Source organism: Leptidea sinapis, chromosome Z (assembly GCF_905404315.1).
Source record: "Leptidea sinapis chromosome Z, ilLepSina1.1, whole genome shotgun sequence".
NCBI lineage: Eukaryota > Metazoa > Arthropoda > Insecta > Lepidoptera > Pieridae > Leptidea > Leptidea sinapis.
The window spans coordinates 25,485,595-25,510,812 of NC_066312.1; the positions used below are offsets into that span (position 1 = coordinate 25,485,595).

The 25,218-nt window shown below is 34.7% G+C and overlaps 1 protein-coding gene across 3 annotated transcripts; it reads left to right on the forward strand.

Annotated features, from left to right (window-relative positions):
• The first annotated feature begins 5,903 nt into the window (after positions 1-5,903).
• Positions 5,904-24,727, forward strand: LOC126978469 (sodium/potassium/calcium exchanger 4). 3 transcript variants are annotated; one of them, XM_050827287.1, is made up of 10 exons: positions 5,904-6,120; positions 17,758-17,937; positions 19,557-19,744; positions 20,184-20,370; positions 20,439-20,525; positions 20,597-20,874; positions 21,587-21,749; positions 23,415-23,516; positions 23,590-23,711; positions 24,056-24,727. In XM_050827287.1, exons 1-10 carry the CDS (start codon positions 6,102-6,104, stop codon positions 24,281-24,283), a joined length of 1,554 nt encoding a protein of 517 aa, XP_050683244.1. In that variant the 5' UTR covers positions 5,904-6,101; the 3' UTR covers positions 24,284-24,727. The 3 variants fall into 3 exon arrangements, with proteins under 3 accessions (XP_050683244.1, XP_050683247.1, XP_050683245.1); XM_050827290.1 differs by having other exon boundaries at positions 20,457-20,525; XM_050827288.1 differs by lacking the exon at positions 5,904-6,120 and adding an exon at positions 6,130-6,283.
• Positions 24,728-25,218: the final 491 nt, after the last annotated feature.

The window sequence follows — 25,218 nt, forward strand, 5'->3', positions numbered from 1 at the left end:
CAATAAATCCTTACAACGCAATCGTTGGTCTACGTATGTGTAATGTTCTTTTTAGCATAAATAATTTTAATTTAGCTTGCTAGTTGGATAAATAATTCAAATTATTCTGTACATTATACTGGAATCTAAATTATGAGGACCAAATATGATTTTCGGAGGCTTCGAAAACGTATAAAGGAAAAAATTTTATGATTTACATAAAATTTAGCAATTATTGTCGCTACATACAACTAACATCTTTTATGGATAGTCCTAGTTTTAGTTTTTCCAAGTTTGACAGGGGTGGTCCTTTGCGATCTGTATTAATCTTTATATATATATTTCTTGTGTGCGTGTGTATGTCACTGAACTCCCTCTAGAGTGCTGGACCGATTTTGATGTTTTTTTTTGTGTGTTCCAGTGAATTTGAGATTGGTTTAGATTCTCAATTCCGTCCATAAAATATAATTCTTCTGCTCATGTGTATCTTAGTGAATTCCTCCTAACGGCTGGACCGATTTTTCAAATTTAAGACGTGTGCACAGGACTACGTCTGTTGGTTCCACTAGTAATAATATAAATATAATAGTCATATATACATTTATTAAAGGCCGGCATCGCATCTCTTCACCCCTAATGTTGCGAATGAAAGATCTTGACCGTTTGCCCCTCTTTATTTAAAAAAATATACCAGATGCACATAATACATCGACCAATTATTGATTATATATTAAAAACAATCAAGGTAGATACAAAAGCCAAGTCAGGCGCTCGTTCGACAAGATTGAAACAAGAAAATCATGAGTATGATGCTAGTTATCATACATTATGTGAACGTGAGAGTGCACAAAGTAAACTTTAGTCATACAACGTTATCGTGTGGTAAGATACTGCATTGGTAAATAATTGCTTAGTTCGTATCTGGCGAAGCTCTTCAACCATTTTGGTTATATCCTCAATACTCGAATATAATTTGAGACTAATAATATATTCAATTTAAAAAATAGGAAGATATGTAAAATAAAATACAATGTCCTTTTTTATTTAAATTTAAAGTTTTGAGTAAATTATTGTAAATGACTATATTTTGTTATTCTGTAATCTAATTTAAGTTGCACAGAGCCTATTTTTTGTTCTCAATTATACTCTGCCCATCTGTGATAAGTAGATGAGAATCAGTTAGAAGTTGTATACTAACAAACAAATAGAAAATAGACAGAAACAGATAAAAGCCCTGATTTTATGCTCTATTGCCCTTGGTAAAATAAAAATCCTACTCGCGTTTATCAAAGACAACACTAATACAATATTCATGCCATCAAAAACGTTATTGGTAAAAAATACAAGTCTCGCAACTCAGTTCTTCGACCGCAAAAAGTTGAGAGATCCAAGTCTGTCAAATTGTTTAGTTTAGTTAACACAAGGACCCTAAATGTGGATAAAGGGTGTTTCTGCCTTAAGTTATTACGTCATTAGCTAACCGTACACCATCTTATAGTGACCATATCAATAGTGTAAATATTTTACGAATGAAATAAATATATTGACTTGGCCATCACATGAAAACACAGTGTATTTTTTTAATAAGGACACAATATATCTCACAAGTTATAATTAGTATATTTATAGTATAAATATAATCATATAGGTATAATTTAGGGCTTTCTCTCCTAAGTACTTAACAAACCACACCACCACCAAAATGTCTTTTCATTTTTCAGGTTTGTATATGTATATTATGACACAACAATAGTGGCTTTTAAAATCGGTTCTGTACATCCAGAGATAAAGGTCGGCAATGTTCCTGTGATATCTCAGGTGTTGCAAGAGAATTTGAGTGGCAGTGAGCATTTAATACCAGGTGGCCCTGTACCAATAAAAAAGAAGATAAGCCTCTAGAAAATTTTGATAATGATTTTAGATGAAATAAAGTGTATTATCATTTCCTCAATGTTTCTATATATTTCTTATTTATTATTCCAACAAATAAAAAATCATGAAAATCAGTCCGGCCGTTCTCAAGATATAAGTCTTCGAACAACTATATTGTGTAATATATGTAAATTTGTACTAAATATTTCATCTTATTTAAATGCGATAGTTTGTAAGGATAGATAGGTACGGGTGTGTGTATATAATTTAACCTTGTCCAATTGAACCCCCGAAAGGCTTATGTTTGCACGTATACCACTAATAAAACCCCATTTGTCGTATCACCGCTCTTTGGCAACACTTCCCTTAAAGCCTCACCTAGTACCGGAATACTGGGTCTTCAAATCTCGATCAATTGCCAATTACGCGGTCATTTGGAGGTCAAACCCAAATTGGCTTCGAAGAACCTGGACGGCATAAATATAGCACGGAAATACTTCAACCCAGCCCCCTTTTAAGCGCTCTACAAGGCGCAGGTCCGGCCACATATGGAGTAATGCTGTCATCTCTGGTCTGGCCCATCCCAGTGTCAATTCGAACCATTTGATCGCGTACAACGGCGAGCTGCTTTAATTATCGGGCACCCAGTTCTCTGTGAACGTCGCATCATTGTGTATTTCCTATCGCATTTATCACGAGGAGTGTTCTGAAGAGTTGTTTCACCTGATTCCTGCCGCCGAATTCCACCTTCACACGACACGCCACAAATTAGGATAACATGCCTACCATCTGGATGTGTGGCGTTCCTCCACAGTGCGGTTTCAAGGAACTTTCTTCCACTTACAACAAAACTGTAGAATGAGCGTCCTTGTGCGGTGTTAGAGTTAGAGCATTGTGTTTTGTTCTGTTATTAATATAAAAATAATGTCAATAAATCAATGGGCTTATTTTGATATTTTGTGTACGTCTATAATATTAACAATAATTACTGCATCAATATATTTTACATGTACGCTTAGTGCCCGATTGAGATTTATCAAAATTATTATCGATATTAATGAAAATAAATACGGTTTTATGCTTACCGTCTAAAATTTGAACGGCGTGGTAAAAAAGTAACATCAACATTTAACATAATTTAAATATTTTATTTCGAACCAATACCTTTATATCTTATAGTTCGATGATTGAGATTAATTATTGCACAAGTCGGTTGGAATGTAAGGAAGAGGTGTTCTAATATTTGCAGGAAGCATTATCCAGAACAATATTGTACTAGTAAGCAGACAGAAAAAAAAAATACTGTGCCTACAGAAGGCCTGTGCAACACCGATGTGAAAGTGAATTTGTCCTAAAATATTAAAAACAAATTGTCAAATTATTTTTCATAGCGTTTTTTCCAAAACATATAAACACAGATCGGATGCCAACAAAATATTATTTGCATAATATCTCCTGATTATCTGGACCTTACCCCGAAGTTTCATTAGTTAAATTTGAAATAAAATTTTATATTGAAACTGTACATTGTTTTTGAGGGTTCAGTTAAAGGAGAGAATCCCGTCATCGTATGTTTCGGTGATATACCTTCGACATTTCGAAGTCCAAACAAAGTGTTCCACTTTCACTGAGAATAAAAGAAAAATGTCAGAAAACTTCAAATTAACACAAAAGCTGTGGGAAAAATAAAAAAAATACGTAGCTTAGTAGCAGATACTAAAATTATTGAAAGATCACCAGAAATACTACTGTGGTAAGTGTTAATCTAATTGACAGAGTTAATGGTAAAAGATGTGATAAGATACGGTCTTCATCTACCATATACCTTCAGTGAAGCATAACGATAGTTTGCTCTAAACACACATTTTTATAGTCCAAGAGCATATTATTATCTGTGTCTTCCACACGTAAACACATTGCGTACCTAGTAATGGACATACTAGGCTATGAACCTGGTTTGACGCCAGAATCTTTTAAAATAATTAAAGAAACAAAAAAAAAGAAATCATATTTAAAACTTTAACTTACTTTTGATGTAATGAGAATATCCGTGAACACACAGAATGGATGGGTCAGAGACATTATGGTCCTGAATGAAATTTAAATTTCTTTTGAATAATTCCAGTAGACTACTTTTCATGAAGGGGTTCGACGGCCTCCCAATCCAGAGTAACTGTTTTTGTGTATTATAGCAAAAATTACCTATACGATGGCCAACCGCAATCAAAGGAGCTGGGAACTCTGCCTCCACACAGCAATTATTGTGGCAAAAAAGTCCTATGTATCAATTATTGTGGCAAAAAAGTCCTAAGTATTAAATGAAACATAAACTTATTTCTGAATGATTTTATAATATGTAGTAATAAAATCATAAGGACTAATATCGTATTTGTGGACACATCTTTTAGATAACTGCCTTATAATTGCCATTTGTTTTAAGTATTTAAATGGATATAACATGTTATCCTTAAGAGATAGACATAAGACATCGCGGACTTTTCTATAGACCTATGTGAGATACACAATTCCACCATACATTATTTTGTTATATCGTTTTTGTTGAAAGCTCCCAGGCTTCTTATTTTTTTCCGACACCACCAACAAATATCGTTAATGTATACAAAAATATAAACAAAAGCTTAACCAATTCTATACTAAAGCCTTCTTCGAGAGCATGCAGCATGCACGCAGCAAACAGCCTGAAAATCGGTGCAGTGATTTTTTAGTTTATCGCGAACAGACAGACATTCAGACGTGGTGGGGGACTTTGTTTTATATAATTTTTAAATATATTTATTAAAATATAATATAATAATAATATATTTATTGTTATTATTTAAAATTGACTTTGATATTCGACTTAAATATTAAGCTTAAAAATTAATTTGGATAAGCTTTTTCTGTTTAAAGTTTTATAATATATAGATTTATTTGTAATGAAAATAGGTACTGAGAATTTTCTGTCAGCAAAAGTAATAATTTGTTCATATTCGGTTTATTTTTTCTTGTACGCCATTTTGATATTTTTTTATATCTCTATCTAAGAACACTTGGTATTTAATATGAATCTAATGATGATTTAAGTGTCATATTCCATCTAGCCATTTCGAAGATACGAGGTAATGAAAAAAAAAATAACAAACACACACGCGTGATACGTGCTCAAAATAACTCTACTTTTACAGTTGGGTAAAAATACTAAATTTAAAATTTATTATTGCTTTTGAAAAACGAAGTGTCCGATGAATTTTCATTTTCATGTCCATACAAAATTACCATTTATTTTTTATAATTATTTTTAAACACTTATTAACCAAAATAATAAAATGTGACTTAAACTATTTACTTTCGCTGAAATCCATAGAGCGTTCTTAGACTTTACTTACCTAATATTTAGCTGAGTGTAGGCTTAGTACAGTGGCTTAGCATAATCTTTAATTTTGTTTTTAAAGTCATTTGACAGCTGAAATTATGCTGAACTTAACTAAAGACAGCCAAATACAAGTTCGCGTTTTATCAAACTTAGCAAAGTTTTATGTAAGTAAATTGCACTCGAAGTAAAAAAAATGTTGTTTTATTATGTTTACGGTCGAACCCAGTACAGCTCGCTACAAATAAAAATATATTACAATCTAGTGATCTCAGGAACCTTATATTATACCTGTATGACAAAATATGCTAACCTATATTAATATTGGTAACTTATTGATGTTTCACAATAACATCAAAATATATTGAGCCTTACGTAATCTTGCAATAAACTACATCAAAATATCACTGGACTGGTTTCATTATAATAACAATGAAAACAGGTTTTTGTGTTCAGATCAAATAGTAATTATTAGGTACTTATTGCATCAATGAATAATAGTTATACAATAAAAAACTTTATTAAAGTTAAAATAAGACGTTTATTTTAATAAAATATATTATTTCATTGGCATATCATTTGATGTGACTCGGTTTATTTATGGGACAGTTCTTTCCGCGTTTTCGATGAGTTTACAAAGCACCAAGAACTCAAATATAAGTGGACTATTGCCAATCAACAATTCGCATTCGTGAGGCAGGAGTCGAGTCATTTTAACGCAATAAGTTCGGCCCAACGTTTGCGTATTGTATTCAGAATAATTGGCCGGCGTATTCTCCTTTTGAAGAGCGTTCAGAGCATTATGATACGGCAAGCGGTGGTCGCGGCATTTAGTCGCCTCTGACGTGAACCTCGATCGCCTCGTGTCTCCGTCCCGACGATGAGTGCCTCAGACAGAGGTATGATATACAAGCCACAAGGTTATCACCTAAACAGGTCGGGTGTGGCTTCAATTTTGTGAAAGTCACTGTGTCTCGCGTCACTCAGGTGAAGTGTGAGTGCGTCCAGGACATCGTTGGACAGTAAGTATGGAATGCTGAAGAGCCGCCATGGATCTCGGAGGTATGTTAAAATGTAGAGCGTGCTACGGCAAGGCGTGGCGGACTACAATAGACACGTTTTGTGAACATTTTAATGTCGTTATTCAACCAAACATTGGCCGCGCCTCGAGAACTCTATTCGATAAAAAATTCAAATTAAAAGATCCTGTAATTTGTGTAAGCTAATTGTGTTCGGATTCTATTTTTAGATGTCGCTATCTTGACAAGAGATATCTTGACTTCAATTGGTAGTGTCAAGTTTTCACTCTTAATTCTATGCTATTGGTTGCTAAAGTGGAAAACAAGCGTTATTATAATTTGATTTAACTAAGTAAGCCTGCGAATGTATATTACAATAGATAAGGCTACAAACGGCTGCACGAATTCCGATAACATGATTCTTCAAACCGTTAAAGATTCCACGCGAGAAATGACGTTTATGTACTAGTATTGCTTAGCGACTTTCAATAGGTTATTTGATTTAATATAATTTACAAGTGATCTGCAAGTTGTGGTGAAAAAGTGTCAAAGTACACCTAAAAAATTCCCCATTTACTAACTGTAGTATGTCACTAGAATTATTAAATTCCTCTGACGCCATTGGCAGTCAAATATCTGAGGTTGTTTTCTTTCCATTAGAATTTATATCTTTTATATTCTCCAGTTCACAAATAAAAACTTATATAATTATAAATATTAGAAACATGGATTCAGTGTAGTATTTTTATCTAATTTTACCAATACCCATTTCTAAATAAGCGTGCTTAAATGTGATGCCTATGCTTATAGGTAATGAAGAATTTTATATGATTATGATACATCGGTTACGTATGTACAATAAAATGGATCCACTTAAATTGATCATAGGATGAATAGAAGGAGATGAACCCTTGACTTTATGTTTGCCTTTAAGACTGATTATGGGGGTTCATTGCGGCTTTGTAAAATTTTTGTCACCGGCTATCCGCTACTTAGCAAAGCAAAATATTACATTATAGTGGTATTATTATGTGTGATTCTCTCGAGCAAGCTGTCCGAGTCGTTCCAAACTTAGAAGAAGGGGACTATATTGATCCGGTAGCATAATTGTCAATTGACAACAGTCGTGAGTCGCTCTGGGCTCGCAAGGTTGACCTGCCACGTGATCTGTGTGCGCCCAAAAACTAATATAGGCCTTATTCACCTATGCAGTATAAGTTCATTTGAATCTAATACGTTGTATCACACAAAACAACTTATTTCATTTACTAGAGTCCTGAACCAGCCCATCAGTCCAGCACGAATGATCAAAACTAAACTAAAAGCTAAAGAAACCCACTTTTATGCTATTTGTTGGGCATACAATACCTTGTGAATTGTTTCATCCCTTGGAATTGCGTAAAGATATCTCTTTATAGAGCGTCTAAAATTAAAATATTCAAAATAGGGTTTTAACTGCATTTATAGCAGAAGGTACTTATCTGCACCGATTTTTGTTGAACGTTCAATTACTTAATGACCTCATCATGGCTTATGGCATAACAACGCTTAATCACAATATTTATTCTCAAAGAAATTTCCACAACGTATAACGGAATATTGCAATCAACTTACGTTACTTTGATACAGCTAATAAAAAGAATAGCTGCTAGGAGTGGTACTTAACTACGATCTCACTGTACCAGATGAATGCTATGATTATGATCTGACAGATCAGGAATGAGATGGTAATGAATAAATATGTTGTTCAAGAGTAATTGGACAAGAAGGGAATAATGAATGAATGAAATATTAATGTATGACAGAATTGAATATCATAAAAACTGGCACATTTGAGGGGTCCAAAAGAGGGTGGAAGTGGATAACAAAAGAAGACATTTGTATGTAGCAAGTGACCGAAATTCTAAACGCTTTTAAGCTCAGTCAGAAAATAAATGGCGCATTGGTGGCTGAAAAAGAATGAAGTAGAATAAATGCGGTACATATGTGCATGAAAAAGAATGGAACTCTTAGCAAAGGTCGTCTTAGTCCTACATACCCCGATTAGTTTGGGGATATGTTGAAAAAGACCGCTCCAGCAGGAATTATACAAATATTATTTTGAAAGCGCACAAACTTGCAGAGAATATTTATTTTTGCTTTTTTATATATATTTTTAAACATAATTGCAGTTCGTTCTCCTGAAAAAAAAATTAATACAAGTTATAATATGTAATTATATATAAAAATATAATTTCAGTTCGATTTTAAGAATGTTTGTGTATAGTACCATACAAAAGTAATTTAATGTATTCAAATTTCAAAAATCTATCTAAATCAAGTCACGTTCAAGAAACTGAGAAGAGTATTTTACCTGAAATTCAATATCACTTGGCAGGAGTGGGGCTATTATCTATAAATCTAGTAGATTTAAGGTCCCCAATTATAACCCTACCATTATTTTAAAAGGTAATGTAGAATTTTCGATAAATTAATAAAATATTTTCTAACCCTCAAGCCGCATAAAAGTGAAAAAACTTTATTAAGAAGAAAGTTAGCACTCGAACTGATCGTGTGAATATAAAAAGCTTGAGAATTTAAGTTAAAGCGAGCGAAGTGAAATGGGAACTTATAGCACCCCGACTTGGAGTAAACTAATCTAATGAGTAAATTAATTAAATATGAAGAAGATTTAAGGAAGAAATAAGAAGATAATGTTTTATTTTGAAACGTATATGCAGTATATACAAATACAAAAGATATAAATTAAAAATAAACGATTGATAACCAAGCAAAAATCTAAAAATGGTCCCAACTCAGCATATATGCTGGTTTGAAAACCAACGCTGGTCTTCCGTTGGTCCATTTGGTGACGCCACGATAAATATTAAGATATATAATAAAGTAAAACGTTTTAATGGTTGATAATTTAATCATTATATCATTGATTTTTACGATACGCCACTGTGAATCAATTATTTACGTATATGTGTCGTTCTCAAACGGACGGGCAATATACATGGATAGATTAGAGGTTGTTAATGGTTAACGAATAATTTTATTTTAGGTTTAATATCCATTTTTTTCTAAATAAGAGTGGTAGCGTTCTATTCCGGGACACAACATCTACCTGCGTAGGTGCGTAAATACGTCTTACTTCCCCACTCCTACTCTACGATACAAATATTACTATAATAATAAAATTATAAAAACATAAGCCCTTAAATAATAGTATCATCAAAATCATAATAAAAATCACAATAAAAAGGATATTGAATTATTAATATAAGAAATGTAAACATCATCAAAACAAAACGACCAGCGGCTTTAGCAATCCGATATGCCCTCCCACATAACACTACAACTTCATACAATTCTATTAATCCTAATAGCATTAGACCAACAGCTTGTATATAATCTGGTTTCATTCGGTCGCAAGATAATTTTTTTAAAATACCGTCATCAAACATATATTTTATGGCCATGTCAGACGAATGAAATTAAATAATAAATATTCTATACAAACTTTTGAAGACATACTAAATTATATTTTTATATAATGGGGTCACGTAAAGCTGGGTCCGACGTATTTTATACAACAACTAGCTTTTACCCGCGACTTCGTTCGCGTGGAATAGTTTTAGGCAGCATTTTTAAAAAATACTTTGCAAAAATACATACTAAATCCTGCGGTTAGCTATTAATTGCCAATTTTAGGCATTTATATAAGCTGCTTTTAGTTTTTCCATCCTTTGTTAAGCCATAAAGATTTTGCGGGTTCGATACTCGTGAGCAAGCTGGTAAAAACAATTTTTGTTAATGTATTCGTCTAACTTTTAAGGGTTCTATTTTCGTATAAAATCATCATCAAATATAATCAAAATCCTGTCTGTTATATTCCATATGAGTTACTCGATTTTCTTTGGCTTTGGTTTCAAAATAACCCTTTCATGCTCTGATTACCTCTCCGTATGAGTAAAATTTCTTATCCTGGAGCGAAGGTCTGCAAAGCCAGTAGTATTCACTAAAGACCAAATCTAGGAAAAATGATGGATGGGGTAATAATTCGTTGCAATTTGTATAGTTCTGTGAAACAGTTAAAAGATAAATCTTTTATTTCATTTGCGGCAGTATTTTTCTTGATGACCTATCTTAATAGCTTCAATTTCGCAATTCAGGCGCCATAACCCTGTAACAACCATTGTCATGTATCGAAAATATATTATTAAAAATATTTTTATCTATAGAACAGCGATCTAAGTCATATTATTCATAGTCAAATTATTATGTAAAATAATTATTAAAACATTGAAATTTTGAACTTCCTTCACGATTTTTAGACTTTTTAGAATTATTTGTTGATTTATTAAGTAATATCGACATCAATACCTGTGGAATGGATGCCTGCTAAATTGACGCTCGGAAACCGCAGGATTCCACTCTCTGAGGTAAATATTAGAATGCTCCTAACACCCTCATAAAACGACAAAGCGTCACAGTACCGCTCGCCGCTGCCAGTTTGTAAGAGTGTGTGATAGGCCTCATTGTCACAATCATCAGATGCACTCAAGTTAAATTATCTGATCAAGGCGAAAGGAAGTTCATATTAACCGAGCCAATATTCAGCTCTTTCTACTCGCCGTTTTCTAGAAATTATCGAAGGGCTGCCAATTGGTTCGTTCCACTTGCGTGATTGATCAAACCTACCTCAAATAAAACCTAAAGTCGATGCATACATTTTACTCAACACCAATCAAATTATAGCATGTTTTACTGTGCTACCTGATTTTGGTGTTTTGTTTTGGTTGGACTTTCCTAAACACAGTTCAAAACTATTCACAAAATAATAAAAAGATTTTTAAAAATCCTTTTTCCGAAGAATGAATAACAACAACTAATAACATACAATTTAACGCATTTAAATCCTACGTTTCTGTAGTTAAAAGATATTCTATTTTCAAATGATAACTTGTTGTGTCAAATTTAATTTGAACAGGATCGAAATAAATTTAATAACTGTCCTCTACACGCCCGTCGTCCGAATTCTCACATTACGGAGCCAGGATTTTAATGAGTCACTTGTTGCTTCTCGTTTAGTCCATTGACCTCAAATGTCAAGTTCAAATAACGTAGGTACTTACTAGTTTGGACATTATTAGGTAAGTATCTATTAAAGAAAAAAATCTCGAGATCATTGTTTAAAGTTATGAACATGCTTTAAAGTTACTCTTAAGAGGGAACTATATTTACATACTAACCCCCTTATTCATAATAGTCTGCTAGCTTAAAGCATTGCTAATTCGCACTCTGTCTTCTTCTATTGACCTAAGTCAGAATGAGAAAAAACACTCCTTAGTGGCTGTTTAAAGTTAGCGGACCGTTATGAATAAGGGGGTAATTAACTAAATATAATATTTTATACCGAGTTTATCGTTGACAATACTGTCAATAATATGATAATTCTGAAGTTTTTTTAAAGTCAGGTTAGCTTGTAAGCTTGTGCTTACATTACGCTTGTGCTTATATTACGCTTGTGCGTACATAAACGCGTTATACTTAGAAAAAACTAATAAACCTACTGTAACTATTACCACAGTAGACATATGTAACAGTATGGAAACTAAGCCTTGTTGATAATAATTCTAACCGATTTTAAAAAAGAAGGAAGTTCTCATTTCGACTGAATTTTTGGAACGAAATTCGTTAAGGGGCGTTGCGGAGCGTAAAAAAATAAAAAACATAACATTTTATGTAAAGTCAGTTATTAAAATGTGTGATGGCTATACAATATATGTAATATGATAGTCTACATGATGACTGTTATGTAATATTTTTAAACAACATTTTATTGAATGCTTTTTTTGCAAATTTTTATTTTTCAAACTACACTCTTACTCTTTGAAATTTATCCGTTGAAATTTTACTTCTACCATAGTCTTAAGAAACTCTTCCCTACAGTCATTCCACGAACATGTCTAGGGGCAGTATGTTGGGGCAATTATCGTTTTCGTGAGTCTCAGTTAGTGCGGGTTTGAGAATGGGCCTTTAATTGTGTTCCATCTTTAGACTACGTTTGCTTGTCATGTCAGTCTCATCAGAAGACTTTCCACTTTATCATAAGTAAGATTAGTAAGCCAATAATTTAAAGCTTTTTTGCAAAGATGTAATGGCATAGGTATATCCTACGTTTTATTTCACGATTAGTTTTATTATATAAGTACGCTGATTGACAGCACAACTGGCGTTCAGCAAAAGTAGTGCGGACAGTAATGTGGGATACTCTATCATTTCTTCTACTGATCAATTTCACATATCCTATCGGAAGTAACTTTTGGACGGCTGAAATGATTTTAAGTTTTTTTTATTTTAGAGGGGGCAAAAGGGCAACAGGCTCAAAAAATGGGGAGTGGTGAGGCAATCGCCCATGTGTATCCGCAACAACAGGTGTCAAGAGATGCGTTACCGGCCTTTAAGTTGAGTATGTATGCTCTTTTCTTGAAGGTCCCTAAGTCGTATCGGTTTGGGAAACAGTAGCCGGTAATTGAATTCACAAAGCCACTTTGTGAAGTGATGAAGTGAAGATATTTCTTGAAAAAACCTGCGGTTGTGCAATGCCAGTGACCAAGCTGATGCGGGTAGTATAATGCATTTTATTGTAATGGAGGGTGGTAGAATTCGGTGTCTGGAATCAAGTCGAACTGCTTCTCTGAGCACTTCCCGTGATAAATGCGGTATAAGATGCAGAATGAACTCACATCTCTTCGCAACGCCAAAGAATCAAGCTGATCGTAGACGACTTGATCGTCGATGATAGGAGCTGCTCTTCGTTGAATGCCCAGAGGTGAGAGCAGTATAAAATGTTAGGCCGAATTTGCGCCTTATACAGTTGCAGGCGGTGGCTTGTAGTGAAGTATTGTCTCGCCTTAGTGAGTACACCAAGCTTTAAGAGGCTAGTTCTGAACGTTGCTCGAGATATCCACGCCAACTATGCCGATACAGGCTGTTGCAGTCAAAGGAGTGATGAGTCGAATTGAGGGGATATGACAAAGAGAGACTTTTTGGTGGTGAACGCACAAACTTGTGTCTTCTAAGGGTTGGATTGGACAAAATTTGTCGGCCTTATTCCGAATCTTTGCAAAGCATAGCCTCGATTTCAGACACAAGAAATTGGCACGGCTGTGTAGGAAGCATACTCTGTGCTGTCGTTTACATAGCAATGAATACTGCTAATTTGATATGCAGAAGAAACTGTGTAGAGGATACACCTTGCGGGAAACTAGCGCTTATGGGTTTTTAGTCGAAGCATGCACCGTTATAACAACCGTGATGCTCCGATCAGCCAAGAAGCTAGTGACCCATTTGCACAACCTCTCGGGAAGCCCATAGGATAGCAGTTTCGCTACAAGCGATTTATGCCACACCCGATCGGAGGCGTTCGCTATGTGCAAATTCATCGCCAACGCCTCTCCCTTTGACTCAACCGATTGCGCCCATTTAACCCTGCGTGACCCTGACGGAAACCGTACTGGCAGTCGCTGATCACCTGGTGCTCTTTTAGCTATTCCAACTTAATTGCGGTTAGTGGGTATTATTATTATAATATGTACGGTATGGTTTATTTTAATATAATTTAAGTATTGTTTTTATTTTATACTTACTGGTAGTTTAGCTGCAAATTACATTTTTATTATTAATATACTGTTTATTATAATTTCATCTTATTTCCTACATTTATTTATTAAAATATTAAAAAAAAAAAACCATATTATGAATATAAATATAAAAAATAGAGGTGCGCCGGCGTTGATTCACTACAATTCCGACGGTGGTTAGGACTCAGGACCTTCCGCACGATAAGTGCCGTCCCCAAAACAGTTGCCTTCTGTATCTTACCCTTAATCTAGTAAAGTCGAGGTTTCTCGCTATAAGACTATTATATATATTAATTATTGTTGAATCAACAACCCACATTTCAGTAACCTCGTGTGCTAGGTCTAGGTACTTCGACAATTTGTCTATCTCAGCTTTCACTAATCATCATGCGGAACGGTGTTATTATTATTGTTTTATATAAGTGATATATTAAAACCCTATCAATATTATAAATAATACGGTTGATTGTGCACATTCTTGAGAACTTACTCTTTAAAATCCCCATCAATACACATCCTCATACCTTTTCTCTTACACTACATTCATATACCAAATTTCGTAATAACTCGTATATGCTCAGATCTGCCTTATCTTTGAATAAAATTTGTAGAAATATTAAAACTTTTGACCTTTTTTGCATCACTGCCACCACCATTCGTAAAACACTGGCAAACGAATTCTTTAACGCTTATAAATAATTCCTTAACCTTCTTAAGGAACTCGTTGACCACTGTGTGAATTAGCTTTCATTACCGCTCATTGTATAGCTTTTTTATTTATTTATTCTTTGCATTTTTTCCCTGTATTATTACTTTTCTTTCTCCCAGTTCAGTGTTTTATTCCTTTTCATAAGATGTAAATTCTATCTGTCGAAACTTGTAATTAGCTTTTATTATTTTTCTGTATTTATTGACTAATTTCTTTATATTAAGCTTTAAGATTTCTTTCAAAATAATATAAAATAAATTATTACATTCGGAAATCTTTGGAATTATCATTGTATTGACAGCGTTGTCAGCGATATCGTCAACATTTTGCATATTCTGGTTTATTCTCAGGTATTACTTTATTCCAAGTATATTTATAAGGCCGCTAATGTTTTGAGTAATAATATATAAGTAATTGTAGAAACTACTTAAGTTATTAGATAGATCTTGAATATCACATTTAGTTTGTTTCTGATTTAATTCAAGCCTTTGCTCGATTTTAAATACTCTTATTTAAAATATCCATATAGAGTTAAACATAAATGGTTTTGATCAGGCATTGATATTTTATGTGTGCTCAGTTTATTATATAATATAAACATGCGTATGAGAGTGCTTTTGTTGTGTGATGTCTGTGAGAGTGATGTGAGTGTAGTTTCAATACATGTAACTTAGGTGTTTAAATTTATATTGACTTTTTATGTGCTCATTAAACGATTTTCAAAAAATAGATATTAAATATTTTATTAATTTTAATTTAAGAATTTTGTACTAAGAGTTTATGTACTTGGGCTTCATTTTGAATAGATATTATACGATATAGAAGTGTCTTCTTTACAAAAACCTTCCCAAAAGATATCCAACAATATTTAGATTTTATAACATCCCTTGAGAGAATAATCAATAAAGAAAGAATAATCAAGCACTTTTAGCAGTAAGTAGTTCGGAGGCGTACACTGGTGAGTCCTGTTTTATGGTAGATTTAGGTTTATCCCAGATGTTTTTGCTTACATTTGTTTTACTATATTAAATTCCTTAATTATTACACAAATAAAATTTGAAAAACAAAATTTTATGAACGATGCGGGACTCTAACCCACGACCTCTGGCATTCCGTGCCAGTCCTCTAACCAACTGAGCTAACCGTTTGAGTGACGCATCGTCATAAAATCTTGTATGCTTTGTTCAACTCTCAAGTTGTGGCTTCGTCTACAGGATCCACTTTACAGCTGATAACCTGCTCAACCCCAATATTTGCATATTAGGAATTTGACTTGAGATGTCGCTCTTGTAAATTTAATCTGTCCTGTGATTCCACTGGTATTGCAAAAGAATGTGGACGGCGGTGAACACTTACCACCAGGTGACCCAACCCGTACTCTCGTTTGTCGTCCTTTTCCATAAAAAAACATGAATAGCTCAAGAGCTATTCAGGTCCCTTGGTCCCGGGATCAAGTCCCGGCCCGCTAGAAACCCTAGATTATATTCTATGGGGGTCTGTACCTATTGTGAAGTTGAGGAATAAAATTTCCAACGCCATCTCTGTGCTATATAGAAGATTTGGCTTGGGAGAGAGAACTTTATCATTAGGTCCAAACAGAACAATAACTATGCGATTATTGCTTCCATCCTTTGCTCAACTATCTTTGTACATAGCAACCAAATATGGTTGCTAGCTCATGTTAAACTACTTTGTCGCATGAATTATTATCAATTGATAAGCAGCAGTGAAATTGAAAATATATCGTATTCAAATCACTTTTGTCACGTAATCGCAATAGAGTAATTTCACGTTAGTTACTGTACTTAGACACGAAATCTATACTACTTATAATAAAACTGTAGAGGTCGAATGTTTCTATATAGAAAAAAAATACTGAAAACCGAGTCAGGGGGATGTAAGAAGAGAAATAGAAAAAAAATCAGATTTTTTTAAATATTTTTTTATTTGTCTATTTGTACGGGCTAATCTTTGAAACTGTTGGACCGCTTTAAATGACATTTAGCATGGTGTTACCTTATATCCCCGGTCAACATCTTAAATACTTTTCATCTCGGAAAATAGAAAACTTCCAAAAGGATAGTTAAAAACCTATAGTAACTTACATAGCTTAGTGCACAACAACTTATGCATCTAATTTAGAAAAATTTTCGTGTTCATATAAAATCAATTCTGTGTGACAGATATCACTTTCACCTGAGAGAAAGAGTGAGAACGACACGGTATTTATTAATCTCTCGGTATTTAAGACACTCGCTACATGGCCAACAGCGCCAAAATGGCGAATATCAAACAGGCACAAAAGCACTTTGACAGCCGCCAGTCCAGTCAGTGTATGCATATTTCATATCACTGCGGTTGTACTTATTAAGGGTATGTTCCGATATGCACTGCGACCACTGTATAGTGTGACGTCAATTTAGTATACTGTGGAGCCGTTCCTTTAAAGCCAGTTAAACCGGTTACTATTTAAAACGGAACGCATTCCCATATACTGTCAGCCGCATTTTTTGACGCAGCATTCAAATGTGTGTATTAAAGTTTTCTAATTAATTAAAAAAAACTTTTGTTGGAGTACTGTCAAATTACAAATATTTTAATTAATATTTTAGGCACGCGAGTGGTTTTGACTGATCACGTGATCAAAGTACTGCGAGTACCTTACCTCGAAAACGCCAGTGCTCACAGTAGAATATGGCGGCGATTTATGACGTCATATATTTCCGTAGGGAATTTTTCTACAGTGATAGCACTGTGCAGTGCTCGCAGAGCATATCGGAACATACCCTAAGAGATCAAGTCTATTGATAAAACTGTCTACAGATTGTACACTAATGATTGTTTCTTAGTCAGCCACAAACACGTCTTGACCTCCGATTACATACTGTAATAATTCCAGTTGTTCTTCTTTTTCCCAATTCGAATTATATTCATATCAATTTTTATATTAGAATCCTCACTCATTTCAGTGATTGTTTTTAGATATTTGTATTCTGATGCAAAATTTATAATCTACTTTGTTCCGGAGATGGGTACGGATAAAGATGTGTACCACTGCAACGCAACTCTATTAGTTTAAAAAACATTCATGTAGTGCTATCGTCATAGTATATTATAAAAAGCCACATTCGTGTTTTGATACGCCTCATTACAAACATTTATTACATATACTTCCAGGTGGGTTCCGGAACTGTACTCCGCCGGCTATCGACGACTTCCCAGCCGGTTTTTTCACGGAGCTGCAGCGTCAACATGGCGCCATTGTGCTGCACGCATTTATCTCAATCTATCTCTTTCTTGCTCTCGCCGTCGTCTGCGAAAAATTTTTCGTCCCAGCCGTAGACAGGATATGTACAGGTAGGTTCTTTTAATGCGCACTTTCTTGATCGCCATAAAAAGTAAAAAATCATTTCAGCTGCATAAACGGCACATTTATATAAAAATTATACATATTATTTCTTACTTACCACTTGAACTGAACCAACTGAAAAACTTAGCTTAGTGGGAAAAGCAGCGAGAAAACCATGGCCACTCTTAAAATAGTGATTGAAATTGTCAGCATTTGATGCTTTTAAAGCAATGCGTAATAATATAAGACCAGTGCTGAAGCCTTTGAAAATGATAAAAACTGAAAATAAAATATTATTAGAATGAAATTCATTGAAAAAAGGAGAGAATATAATAAAATTGAAAGCAAATATAATTTACAACGAACAGAGGTCGGGGAGGCTTAAGAGTAAAAAACGGTTTATCTCGATTTCTGGTGAAATACAAGTCCTATGGAAAAAAGTTAAATAGCAAAGTTGTAGGTAATAAAAAGATCTTTTTCACCTTATTTTGCCTTAAATATCGAAAAAGAACCTTTAATTTTCAGTCGAAAATACTCACATCAAAATATCAACTTCTTCAAAAAAATAAAATCGGTGGACTCTATTCGTCGAAATCTGTACTTTATGATGGTGTAATTTACAAGGTACATACATATAGTATTTCTGATAACATTTTCTCAGAAAATGAAATAAACGAAAAAAACTCGAATCCGATTTATTTTTAAATGTAGAATTTTGAGGTGTTTTTTATAATTTACACTTTAATTAGTCGAAAAATTTAAGATTCCATGTTACATTGATAAACAAAAAACTTGGAAACCAAAATAATCTTGTATAGTTAATAACCAAACAAGATAATTAAGTTATTATTATTTATTGCTATTTTAAGATATTTACATGTTAAATAAATAAAAAAGATCAAGAGGATTCCGAATGTTTTAGGAGCACTTGCATTTTTTCACATTTTTTTTTTATAATTATGAAGGCAAATGGGCAAGTCGCTCACGTGATAGAGAGTAGTGAGGCAGACGCCCATGGACATCCGACATGGACACCAGGGGTCAAGAGATGCGTTGGCGGTCTTTAAGGTGGGGTATGCTCTTTTCTTGAAGGTTCGGTTCGGACGGAAATGTTGGATCGGTTCGGAAAACAGGAGCCGGTAATTGAGTCCACTAAGTGGCTGTACGAGGCAAGAAATTTCTTGAAAACCGCGCGGTTGTGCAATGCCAGACGTTAAAGTGATTCGGGTGGGATTTAGGCATTTTGACGTAATATCCGGTGGTGGAATTTAGCCGCTGGTATCAACCCGAACAATTCCTCTGAGCACTCCAGGTGATAAATGCGGTAGTAGATGCAGAAAGAACCTACATCTCTTCGCAACGCCAAAGAATCAAGCCGATCAGAGATCAGAGAGACTTGATCGTCGATTATTTGAGCCGCTCTTCGTTGTATGCAGTCAAATTGAAGTAGGGAGCGCCCGCCCAGAGATGAGAATAGTACTGCATGTGAGGCCTTATATAGTTGTAGTGAAGTAAAGAATTTACAGAAAATTGGAATCAAAGGACTGTTAGGATCATTATTTTGTACAAATTAACATTCGCATTGTCGAGAACTGGTGGAATACATTCAATCTGCTTAAAATTGTAGCACTAAATATGACTAACGACGTGGCTGGAGCAACTTTTATGGCAGCCGCAACTTCAGCTCCAGAGTTATTCGTGAACGTCATTGGCACCTTCATTACTGAAGGTGACATCGGTGTTGGAACCATAGTCGGCTCAGCTGTCTTCAATATCCTAGCAGTGGCAGCATGCTGTGGAATTGGTGCGGGAATGGTAAGATTTTTTTCAATTATATAACTAAATAAGATAAATGGCGTGTCTAAGGAAATCCAAATGGTGTCCGCAACTTCAGCTGCAGATCTGTTTTGATTAACTGTTACCTAGTTACTGTGTATATTATCTATAACTATTCTGGGTACCTTCAAAAAGCGTGTACCTAAGGCCTCAGGTGTTGCAAGAGAATGTGAACGCAGTAATTAATTAACACAAGGAGAAAGTGCACGGCTCGGCGAAATTGTAGTGTACGTCAGTGTACATAGATTTAACAAATATTAAAAAGTTTTTCACTTCTCTCCTTTCTTTAGAATTGTTAAACAGTCACGTTAGTTCTTCTATTTCAACTAACTACATATGCTTTGATTGATTATTTTTATTTTAATTAGATAAATATATAATGTTACTATTGTTTATAAAAGCAAGTTATTATTTACAGGTTGTGCCGTTGGATTGGTGGCCTTTAACGCGAGATTGTTTAGCGTATGGAATCACCGTTTCAATACTTATTTGCATCATGCATGACGAGTATGTAATGTGGTATGAAGCATTTTTACTGGTACTTCTGTATGGCGTATACATATGTATTATGTATTATGATAAATCTATTCAAAATTTTGCTAAGAGTAAGTATTATAATCTGTCAATCTGAAGAAATTAGGATAAGAATTAAATTATTATAATAAACGTCAAGGAAATGTCTTATTTTCAGATAGTTGGAAATGTGTTTCAAATATGATCAAATCTGACGAAGAGAAACAAGAAAATACGACTGATATTGGTTTGTTCCATCAATACCTATAACTTATAAACATTACTTTTTACATATAATGAAACATTAAAATGTTTTAGATGGGAAAGAGAAACAAGTTTCAAGTAAGAAAAGGGAAACATGTAGTGAACATCATCAACACAACGGAAACATTAAAATTGGAGCCAGCGACGGAACTGAGAAAAATGCTGATGCAGTTGTTAGATGTGATGCAGGTGATGGATCCGTGGTTTATGACGAGTCTAATATCGATATGGGTGTAATGGAGATAGTATCGGCAGCTGATAATAAGGAAGCCTTGGATGGTTATGAGCATTCATTATGGAAGTGGCCGTCTGGACGTAGTGCACTGACCAAAGTAAGTAATAATATTTTTTTTTATTTCAGTTTTAAGTCTAGTTACCCAAAGCGCTATAAGCGGGCTCACCTCTTGGCAGTATTTAGATTATCACAACTAATTGCATTAATTCTTCACGTATTCATAAGTGATGTTTAATTTACTTTTCTAATCATGGCCATCATCCTAATAAATAACCACAGTGGAATCCTCAAAAATTGGGTTTCACGCACCAAATTACTACTATGGAACTTTTAGAACTATGTATAGATTTTTCACATCTTTACAACAAATAAATCCTAACATTAAAACGACAATTGACGAACTGCCTTCATAAGTACCGGAGGAGCTGATGCATTTCAAGGAATCGTAATTTCTTACCTTCATTGCTGGCAATCGATCATTAATATCATCGACATATTATCTAGGTACCAAAAATTTTCACCTTTGTAAGGCTTGAAAACGTCTGTATAGCAGTTACTAGCTGGTTCATTCACAGAGCAGTTTGGGAAAGCAAGATTAACTTACTTTTACGTACGACTAAACTTTGCAAAGAACTATCTTTCGATCGAGTTACGGCACACGAAGTCCAAGAGACCCGCATCGTACATCAATTTGGGCTACAAATTTAATTTGTATAATTAATCCCAAAACTGAGGAATAACCTTAAAAAAGTAATCTACTTATGTCCCATAAAAAATATTGTATTGTTTTCTTTTTATTTCTATTTTAGGCAACTTGGATCATCACTTGGCCGATACATCTCGTTTTTCTATTCACGATTCCCGATTGTGAAAAATCTCGTTTCAAAAACTGGTTTCCTTTAACATTTCTAATGTGCATCGTGTGGATTGGATCTTTGTCATATGTCGTTGCTTGGATGATTACTATTATTGGTAAGACAATAGATTCCTAGTATTAACACATATTTTGCACTGAACATTTAATTATTTTTATTGTTTTAACTTTGCTAGTTAACTTAGTATTATTAATTATTAAGGGTTATTATATGGAAGAGGAGGACGAACGAGCGTTCGGATCACCTGATGTTAAGTGATCACCGCCACCCATATTCTCTTGCAACATCAGAGGAATCATAGGAGCGTTGCCAGCCTTTAAAGAAGGTGTACGGGCTTTTTAGTCGCATATCGTATCGTCCCGGAAACACCGTACATGGAAGCTCAAACCACAGCTTTGTTGTACGTGGAAATAAGTTCCTTTAAAACCAAACTGTGGAAGAACGCCACACGTCTAGATGGTGGGGATGATATCCTAATTTGTGGCGTGTCGTGCAAAGATAGAATTCGGAGGCACGAATCACGTGAAACAGCTCTTCGGAATACTCCCTGTGATAAATACGGTAGAACACGCAATGAAGCGATGTCTCTATGCAACGCTAAGTGATCCAGCCGCTCACAGAGCACTGGGTTCTCGACAACTCGAGCAGCTCTGCGTTCAAATTTTTCGAGCTGAGACTGGGGTGCGCCAAACCAGAGATGACAGCAATACTCCATATTTAGCCAGACCAGCGCTTAGTAGAGCGCTAGAATGTGTGCCGGAGTGAAGTATTGCCGTGCTTAATTTATAACTTCCAGCTTCTTCGAAGCCAATTTGGCTATGCCCTCCAGATGACCGCGGAATTGGCAATCATTAGAGATTTCGAAACGTATTCGGATACTAGGCGACGCTTTTAAGGAAGGTGTTATCGAAGAGCGGTGATACGACAAATGGGTTCTTTTTGTGGTAAACGCGCAAACTTGAGTGTTCTGGGGGTTCTACTGGACAAGGTTCAATTAACCTCATTCTGCGACTTTCTCAAGAGAGGACTCGATAGAAGGCACAAGTGTCTCCCGGCACCAGTCGACGATTTCGACTCCAGCGAATGCAGCGACGTTTTTACGCAACGTCAAATGATCTAGCGGTTCACAGAGCACTGGATCCCCGAAAATTCGAGCAGCTTTGCGTTGCACGCCGTCAATTGGTTCAGCTGATACTGGAGTGGCACTAGATCACAGTAAGCGTAGGTCCAGCCATATATGGAATTTTATTTGTGGCAGGACATGCTTTGTAGAACGTTACAATGTAGGGTGGCTTGAAGTTTTGCCGTGCTCCATTTATAAGGACAGCTTCTTCGAAGTCAATTTGGCTTTGCCGTGCAATTTGGCCTTCCAGATTACCGCGGAATTAGCAATCGCTCCAGATATCGAGACCCAGTATTCCGACACTAGGTTTAAGCGCACTAATCTTTCCGATTTTCTACGCGTGTCTGCGTGCTTCTACAGCGACGACTAAAGTTAACACAAGTGTTGTGTATTTTAATATAGACATGCTTGAATTTATTTAAAAATACAACTATTTTAAGGGTATCAACCCATTTAAGAGCAAAGTTAACGAAGAAATACTTCAGTGGCAGAAAGCATGCAACTTGCAACTGCAAGGGAATGCAAAAGCATGCAACGCGCATGCAACTTTCTTTTACATTAAAGACCTGATCAATGAGAATAATTTTCGAAGAATTTATGTGTTGCATAACATCTCTTTTAAACAATGAATTATTTTAGGTGATACGTTGATGATACCAGATTCTGTTATGGGCATAACATTCTTAGCGGCCGGTACTTCCGTTCCTGAGGCAGTTTCAAGTGTGATTGTGGCAAAGCAAGGTATAGTTACGAGATATCCTTCCCAATCTTTCGTAACCATGTGTTTGGTATAACATTTCATTCTATTTTCCAGGACATGGCTCTATGGGCATCAGTAATTCAATTGGGTCGAACACTTTCGATATTCTCCTGTGCTTAGGATTACCATGGCTAATAAAAGCTTCGTTAACACCGGCTGAACCAGGAAACTACTGGGTGAGGATCTTTCTGTTATTAAGGCGAATTGTATAGCATGGCGATTTTATTTTAATGCAAAGCGATGTTGGGCCCTCGTCTGGTTATGGAGACTTTCTTAATCCTTATCAAACCAAATTGCATACAATATTTTTTGAAAAACTATAAAACAATTCAAAACAATAGTTAAATTGTTAAGACAGAATCCATAACTATATAGTGAATAATAAAAAAATGATTATAAATGGTTCGATTGACATTTGACATCTAGAAGTATAATATCAATTAGTTTGAATACCATGATAATCTTTTTGTATGTTATAAGTATATATTATTGAATAGTTAAATTATTGTTATTTTATTAGGTGAAGATAAACTCGATGGGTCTGGAATACTCCGCAATATCGCTACTGTCGACGCTCTTGTTGCTGTATTTGACGTTTTGGTTTAACAAATTCAAATTGGATGCTGCCGTTGGAAGGGCATGCCTTGCGATGTATGCCATGTTCCTCGTTCTGGCGACCCTGATCGAGCTCAACGTGTTCTTCCCCGTTAACGTTCGCACTTGCAAGAGAACGGAACTGAACTCATAACTTGAATAGTGAACATCTATATTATACATTACGTATTGTCATGTGAATACTCTGTAAAACGATTGGCACCTGTCTATTGAAATTGAGGTGTTGTCCTCGACATAATTAACTTTCGAGTAAAATTCATACTCACTCACACTTTATTAGATAAACAGCTACCTATGTTCTTAAATGAATCTCAATATATACAACCAAAGTCCAAAGCAGTTTTATAGTAATGTTAAGATTTTCAATTAGATAAGATGGTTTATGAAATATTTTCGATTACATTTTATATCGCGATACTGCAATTAATGTGTCTATGACGTCTATTATTTTTTTTATTTTTAACTGTTTAATTAGTTAAATTAAACCAATTTTAATTTTAACTATCGAATTGTAAATATGAAACAGTTGATATGTAACGAATTTGAATAGTTAATAAACATATAGATTTTTATTTCACCGGTTTTTTTATTTAATTATACATTATTGATTTTCTTAAGTAACTCTATATACAATTTTATTTCTGGTGATTTATTGCGTTTGCGCCGATCATTTTTAGCCAAAAATCAGTCAATTAATTCTTTCATGCATCTTACCCACCAGAGAGGCGACTTTTCAATATCCAGGACTCAGCCCAAGATGCCGAGTGGTCGAAAATAATTGGCACGTACTATAATTTGTCTCAATTATTTTATTTGGAGACTGTACAAATAATGGATTTAGTAGCAAAATTTCATATTTTTCTGCGACTTATAGCCTGACGAGTGACAAGCATTTGACAAAGTAATGCCAATTTATATAATAGTAGGGGAGCCCAAGAGACTACATAGGAATTTACTCGAGCGTCGTAGGCACCTATTGGATTGTGCAGGGTGACGTGTGAGAGGTGATTATTATATTGATGGTTCATCTTAATGTCCTGGTCATCATTACTTATAATCTGACTATTA